The 7,500-nt window shown below is 46.4% G+C and overlaps 3 protein-coding genes across 7 annotated transcripts in view; 1 reads left to right on the plus strand and 2 right to left on the minus strand.

The window, feature by feature from the left end:
- Positions 1 to 1,989, plus strand: part of LOC126578037 (NFX1-type zinc finger-containing protein 1) — a 3,509-nt gene extending 1,520 nt beyond the window's left edge. Inside the window, exons 3-6 of the mRNA XM_050240220.1 lie at positions 1 to 635; positions 731 to 1,420; positions 1,484 to 1,813; positions 1,895 to 1,989. The exon at positions 1 to 635 is cut by the window's left edge and continues 577 nt beyond it. Coding sequence (XP_050096177.1) covers positions 1 to 635; positions 731 to 1,420; positions 1,484 to 1,813; positions 1,895 to 1,972 — 1,733 coding nt within the window. The 3' untranslated portion in view covers positions 1,973 to 1,989. The remainder of the gene's footprint in view (positions 636 to 730; positions 1,421 to 1,483; positions 1,814 to 1,894) is intronic.
- A 54-nt stretch (positions 1,990 to 2,043) lies between these two features.
- Positions 2,044 to 4,682, minus strand: LOC126576899 (uncharacterized). The gene is made up of 4 exons (XM_050238203.1): positions 4,545 to 4,682; positions 4,052 to 4,480; positions 2,799 to 2,996; positions 2,044 to 2,561 (listed from the first exon to the last, which is right to left on the minus strand). The coding sequence occupies exons 1-4, from the start codon at positions 4,546 to 4,548 to the stop codon at positions 2,131 to 2,133; spliced, it is 1,062 nt and encodes a 353-aa protein (XP_050094160.1). The 5' UTR covers positions 4,549 to 4,682; the 3' UTR covers positions 2,044 to 2,130.
- Positions 4,683 to 5,030: 348 nt separating this feature from the next.
- Positions 5,031 to 7,500, minus strand: part of LOC126578046 (transmembrane protein 184B) — a 20,771-nt gene continuing 18,301 nt past the window's right edge. For 4 of the 5 annotated variants that reach the window (XM_050240235.1, XM_050240236.1, XM_050240237.1 and 1 more), the window contains one exon: positions 5,031 to 6,890. In XM_050240235.1, the coding sequence (XP_050096192.1) occupies positions 6,580 to 6,890 (311 nt within the window). In that variant the 3' untranslated portion in view covers positions 5,031 to 6,579. Of the gene's footprint in view, positions 6,891 to 7,227 lie in introns of those variants that run through there. The other variant, XM_050240239.1, reaches the window with a different exon arrangement.

Below are 7,500 nucleotides of genomic sequence, written 5' to 3' on the forward strand. Positions count from 1 at the left end.
AGATCTTTTTCGAGCCCTATCATCAAGTGTTTAACGCCTTAGTGCGACTACGAGCGTCTAGCTTCCCGCTGAAATCCTACATCGTCGATGTGGAGCAACCTAGCATGCCAGTTCCTGAGTATGCACTCGAACGCCCCTTCCGGTATGCTGATATTGAGTTTGATCTGAAGAAGCCCTACGGCTGGCCAGCTGAGGCACTTTGTGAGGCCCTCGGTTTGAACCGTTCACAGTACGAGGCCTATCGGCTAGCATTAAGTAACCGATTTGCGCTGATCCAGGGTCCCCCAGGTACGGGTAAGACGTTTATCGGGTTGAAGATCGTCGAAACGCTGTTGACGAACACCGATCGACAGATACTGCTAGTCTGTGTTACGAACCATGCGCTCGATCAGTTTCTTGCTGGCGTCACGCGTTATACGGACAGTATCGTTCGGATGGGTAATCAATCAAAGCATCCACTGCTGGATGTGTACAACATAAAGCAGCTTAACGAAGAACAGCCGATGGACAAGTGGGTTCGCACTGCTTACTATAACACTAAACAAGAGTATTTGGCGTTGCTTGAACAGTTTGAGGAACTTCAACGGAGTCACGATATATCACAGGAGCTGCGTCAATCGATGGTTCAGTGTATGGTAAGATAAATCAAGACCGGTAGTGACCGGTAGCAGTCCGCTGGGAGTGGTCATGATATCCTTATCTACATTTTCATCCCCCTAATGGTATGCAGGATAAGTTGCAGAAGGCATCGCGGAGATTGAACGAGCTTAGCCAAGTGAGCAGCCTGAAAGCAATTCGAAACGTGCGCGTCATTGCTATGACAACGACATTCGCTGCTCGCAATCGAGTGCTCCTAGAATTGTTGGGAACACCGATCGTGATAATTGAGGAAGCGGCTGAAGTTTTGGAAGCACACATCGTCGCTTCGCTAACGGTCCGCACCCAGCACTGCATCCTAATCGGAGATCACAAACAGCTACGTCCGACTACAAGTACCTATGTGCTCTCAACACGCTACAAGCTCGATCTATCTCTTTTCGAGCGAATGATCAACAACAATTTCAGTGTAGCAACGATGGCGGTTCAGCACCGTATGCGCCCGGAAATAGCCAATCTTCTGAGACCCACCATCTACCGGGTTCTGCATGACGCGGAATCCGTAAGCAAGTATCCATCCATCGCTGGAATGCAGCATAATTTGTTCTTTCTGGTGCACAACTACCCGGAAGGAGGTATCCGCTTGCGAGGTGAGAAATCGTCGGCCGAGGATGAGCAGCATGACGAGAAATCGAAACGCAACCATTTCGAGTGCAAGTTTGTGTTAGCTCTGTGCGAGTACCTGCTCGCCCAAGGGCCTTACACACCAGACGATATCACAATTTTAACTGCCTACAATGGTCAATTGATGCAATTTTTATCGGTAAGTTAGTTTTACTTCGGATCGGTGAGATTTAAAATCCTCAACTAATATTTGCACTCACAGGAACGCAAAACCCGTCCAGCTCTGCAGCGTGTACGTATAGCGGTAATCGATAGCTTCCAGGGTGAGGAAAGTAAAATCGTGTTGCTGTCGTTGGTGCGCAGTGCCAGCACCAATGCAACCGGTGGTGATACGATCGGGTTTCTTGCGCACGAAAATCGTATCTGCGTAGCACTATCCAGGGCAAGAGAAGGTCTCTACATTGTCGGTAATATGGACCTGTTGACAAGATGTTCCAAAAAGTGGACCCAAATCGAGAGAACCCTGAAAGAGCAAGCGGCAATCGGGGAGTCGATTGGCTTGCGCTGCCAACAGCATGGAACGATCGTAGAGGTAAATGCAAACTGCCGTCAAATAAATGCGTTTCTCCTCATATCCGTCTCATGTGTGTTCGTCTTCGTGTTCTACTTACAGGTGAAGAGCCCGGAAGTACTTGAACAGTTTAATCGTGGTAATAAATGTGTTTGCTGTTTGTCGGTTGATCAATCGTGACAACATACACCCAGTAATCCTTAGTGTCAGGCCTAGATTATTATGGAAAAGAACGCACGAACAAAAGTCGATAATGGCGTAGTATTATTTCTATATTCATTTACTGTTGGCAATCACTGAGTGCCGGGGTGTAGCGGCAGTGTCAGCTAATGACCTTCTCATCGGACACACAGGACCTCGTAATCCGGCTTGCTAACCTCCTCTCCGTCAAACGGAATGTAGCAACAGCCGTGAGACGGTTGCACCTTTCCCGGTGTCTGCGATCCATTGTGAATAGCACGGCCCATGTACAGCGGTTCACCATCGGCCGTCACACCGATTCGGACGGCAGTTGTCGGTACCGAACCGGCGGTCGCGAACTCCCAAACAAATGCTCCATAACGAAGCACTTCGAAGTCCTCCTTCAGGATCTCCTCGCCACCGTAGCAGATGAACGCAAGGTTTTTCGTGGGAATCACTTTGGCCGGAATCATGTCACCTTCATGGAAGGCACGGCCAACGTAGATCACATCTCCGTCTGTATCGATACCGGCACGTACCATGTTAAGCGGGAATGGTCCATTGATGTTGCAGTATTGCCAGCAGCCAGCTGTAATCGAGCAAGAGCAAAGCTTAATACCGTTCCCGTGCGCTCTACGAGCCCCGTCGTCTTACGTCTACTATATACACACTGATGTGGATTATCTCGTTATGAATGTCGGTGGGAAGTTAGTATAATCTTTTCTCTTTTGGTACACCGATGAAGGGGTTAGTAAAATATCGTATTGGTATGGACACGTTTTTAGTTATTTACAAAAGGAAACGGCGGCCATACTAATATGCATACCGAGCTCGCTTGTAAAGTGAGAACCGAAAGTGTTCTGCTTCGGTGGCGTATCGAAATCGGGATGGAAAGAAGAACTAGAAGAGCCAGACGAGGGCGCACCGTCGGGGGTGAAGATTGCTGTCGGTGGCTCAGTTGGGCCGTACGTTAAGTCGGCCGGATTAGATAAGTAATTAGGATGGAAACCGTAACGTGGATAACCTGCGGATAAGTCATGGAAAGGGTTGCACGGGAGTGTGAATGTTTTCGCAACTGCAACCTCCTGGTAGAGATATAGGAAGCTTATATCACCACGTGATTTCTTTATCAATTAATCTCCGATTATGGCCGTTGCAACACTACACTACAGACGACTTTTGAATTTCAATCGATTTTGTTAGATGCATCAAACGTATCTGAGAAGTGAATCGCTTCTAGCGATGAAGTTCACAATGAATCATCACAACCTGTTCAAACAAACGCTGACGATCGCGGCTGCTAAGCTACGAAACTTACCCCCCTGGTCACCCATGATGAGTCAACAAACTGAAGAGAAGACGGTCGTCGATAAGCCACGAAAACGTTGGTGTTGCGTTGCTCACGGCACGAGTTGTATTACTGTAGCTCGTCAGGGTGGAATTGGAACAATTTATCTACGAAAATCACCCGCTACCCGATAGCTTAGTGTTCGGGGTACAGTCGGTTCTTAGTAATTGTGAATTGATAAGAACGTCGCACACCATTTTATCAAAGAACGGTAGCGGCGCCGCTAAGCATAATCCTTTTTTCGCCGTAACCCAATCTTTGATCTCTACCTAAGCGTCCCTCCCTTGATGGATTATTGATAAATGTTCAAAGTTGATGGCAACATTATCGTGAAAGGTTTTTTTTTCTTTGAGAAGAATCAGCTCAAAGTGCCACACTCACACCCAGAAGCGTGACATGGTGCATTATGGGCGTCTATTTGTTGGCATGATAATGGGCCTCTTGTTTTATCGGCAAACACTGGCACCATTTACTTATGAAAGGTAGCGTCACGGTGTGCGACACTGCGCGTGGTCGGTGATAAGACTCTTAGAAGAAAAAAACAAGTTGTAGATATCGCAAAACAGTGAAGAAAGCGATTGTTGGCCACGTCGTGTGCACAGAGGCCTCCGGATGCATCAATCAATACAAAGACATTGATAACGAGCATTGAAGTCTTTTGATATCTTTTCTTTATTTTCCTTCGCCCTAGGAATTCACTGTAGGAATCAATCGCGGAATGGTTACTCATTATCGCTCGCACAAGACTTCGTACGTTGGGACGGACACTTCCGCACCCCCATACGGAATGTAGATGCAGTTATGAGAGCACTGCACCTTACCGACGGTGTGCGAACCCTCGTGGTAGGTGCGCCCAATGTAAAGAGGTTCTCCATCGGCGGTATGGCCACCGACAATAGCACCCATCGGTACCTGACCGGCCGATGCCACGTCCCAGATAAGCTGCTTGTGCACGAGTACCTCTACTTGGTCGACGAACGTTTCCTGGCCACCGTAGGGTACATATGCAGCATTCTTGTCCGGGATCACCTTGGCCGGTAGCAAATCACCGGCATGATGGGCACGACCGACGAAGATCTGACAACCGTCACTATCCGTGCCACCGGGAACCATGTGCGGTGGATGAGGTCCGTGCACACTGATCGGTAACCAGTTTGTTGCTATCCATCAGAAGGATAAAGATGAGATTCCGTGCCGAAAATGGCAACTTTCAACTTTTCTTACCCATTCTATGTCCTTATTGGTCGCAGGTTCAACAGCAAGTAAAACGTGCGAACTCCATCGAACATAAGTTTGCCCATCTGTTTCCACGCGAAACGCGCACACCCTCCCTTATCGAGATGCCACAGCTTAAGACGCCGCCTGCGCCACTATCACGAATACAATCAGCAGGCAGGAGAAGACAAATGATGTGTTTGTGCACCATTCGCTCACAGTTGCCTCGCTGTTTACCTACCATGGTCTTGGGTGTTATCAATGCGTTCGAACCAGCAGCCGATAAGTGGTGCGTTCGTCACCTTTACTACATTTTGAAAGCTACCCCTTCCGGCTCCAGAATGACTCACCGACGAACGGTATCTAGTGCTCATCTAATGCAATCTTCACGACATACTTGCATACATTTTATATTCTTCCCACCACCCTGTTATCGATGATGCGAAATGATAATTATCATTTAAAATCAAACGCATTGCAGTACGCAGTTCGCAGTTCTGTTCCATTCTGTTTTTATTATCCTGGCTATAGTTGAAACTGTTGGGGCTACTACCCCATTCGTCGCTCTCATTCCTCCTATTCAGACGAAGTGTTTTGAATTCCTACCAACCCACTGCATCCCACCATCGCAGCTCATTGAATCTCATTCACAATTTACCCCATGCAGAACCCAGTAGAACTTTGCTTACTATCTTGTGTGATGTGTGCCTTATGATCAGTGCATTATCAAACCCTCTTCTCGCTTCCCACAATGTAATCGATATACTGGAATTCAATAGTACACACATACACACAGTTATATAGTCTGTTTGATCTTTGTACGACGTTGAGATCCGTAGAGCAGCAAGGGGAAGAAGGGGACATCGATTGTGTGCCTTTCTTCCACTTTAGCCTGCCTCCCAACCCTTTCTGGATTATCGATACGTACTCAACGTATAGTTCTTTAAATTTCTCTCCGAACTATATCTCTTTCTTTTTTCCTCCCTGCTGCATTAGTAGCATATTCACGGCGAAATAGTATCTTGTTGATTTTAGTCACAAACGTGGCGTAGCTTGCGTCCTTTCATACCATCTTTCTCCGTCTCATTTTGGCATAGTATATATAATATATAATATATATATATAGTATAAAGCACACTAACTAGTCTCTCGCTCATACACCCACGGATGCGCGGTTTTCATTTTGTTATGATCGCGTTTCGTATGCCAGGGGATTAGTTGCGTGTTTGTAGGTCAATCTACTTTGTCGCACTTTGCCACCGCGATGCTGTACACACTGATTGAATGCGCCACGAGAAGAGTCGCGTGCACAACCGTTCACCCCGTTATTCCAGATCGGCATGGCCAGAGGTACACGGAATGCACACAAATAAGGCCGAGAGACAACGGAAATTGCCTAAAATTCCGAAAGCAGCATTTGTTTGCTGTTTTCAATCTTAAAGCTGTCGACATTTGGCGATCGCTGTGTAATGATCAGTGCGAAAATGAAACCAAACCGTCCTCGCGACTGCACAGGGCACTCTAAATTTTCCCTTTCTGGTTCTCGCGGCAATTGTTTCGAAAACGAAATTCCCTATTTTTGCACTGTCTTGACACGGATTCGATTATCAAGAAAACTCACTCCCTTTCTGATGCAGCGCTTCTGTATATGGCGGCATGAGTGCCTACAAAAGAAAAAAATGTGGCAGGATTATTGTACTATTTCATATAGCAATCGCAATACAACTGTTACTGATCCGGATTCTCTTCCGGGGCTGCTGCAAGCTGTGGTGTTCATATGAATTTGTGAAACAAACGGCTATTAATGACGATCGAATTCCCCACAAAAACTGAATGCCGCTTCTATAGTGTATCGAACACTTACTGTGTGTGAATACCATTGAACTAAACGCGCCTATCATGAGCTGATTATTCGAAACAAAGCTCCTGTCTAACGGGCCTTATATACGCACAACAATAATTACAAAAGAAAGTCCAGCGAACATCTGTTTGCATCCTCGAGACTGTTTAGTAGCGAAACTAAAACACCGTAACATGAGGCCTTTTACTGATATTCGTCGTCGCTGGAAAGTAGCATCGTCTTTTCATTGTAATTCTGGCTGATGGTGGCCACTTTTTGCGACACGACGGCACCGGGCATGAACTTCCGCTGGCTTCCCAACGTGGGAGGAGCAATGTAGCTACCACCATGGCCGCCGCTGCCTCCGTTACCACCGCCGTTACCATTGTAAGAACCGGTCGTAGCACCACTACCCATTCCAGTGCTGACTCCCTGCTGCTGGCTCTGTGACACCTGATAGCTGGGATCATCGGGATCATACGACGAGACACGAATACCACGAGGGTTCTTACCACCTGCAATGAATGTACGGTAACGAGTAAATGTAGTAAGAGACAATAATTCATAGAGTTCAGGGTCGATAAAAATCCTACCAGAAATTGCACAGAAGGCTGAATAGAGGGATACATCGTACGGGAAAGAATATTGTACATCGAACGGGATCACATGCTAGCAGCAGAACAATAACGGAGGTTCTAAAACATGCGCTTTACTCACCTAAAACCGTTGATTCTTCGTTTCAGTCTCTAATCTTTAACCAAGACTCTAGCCTAGTATCTTCACTGAAACATTTCTTTCTTCTGTCAGCCCCATTAGGCCAACCATTCTGAACCCGCCAGAGATTCTCGACTGTTACACTAAGAATAAGATTTATTATACGATGTTTGTCTCTTTTCAAATCTAAACTCCGTAGAGTCTTCGTTTAGTATTATTCTCATCGCCTATCACCTGTCGCTCGCAACAACTCTTTTGCTTGTGTCTTTAGTCTCTCTTTCGCGCGCGTATTGGCAGATTGCCATCTGTTTAAAATACTCCATCTAAAGTACCATCGCTCTTTTAAGACATTTATGATCGCTATACAATCTAATTAGATCGTCTTTTTGTAAGAAAAGTGCCCTTTCAAAG

Source organism: Anopheles aquasalis, chromosome 3 (assembly GCF_943734665.1).
Source record: "Anopheles aquasalis chromosome 3, idAnoAquaMG_Q_19, whole genome shotgun sequence".
NCBI lineage: Eukaryota > Metazoa > Arthropoda > Insecta > Diptera > Culicidae > Anopheles > Anopheles aquasalis.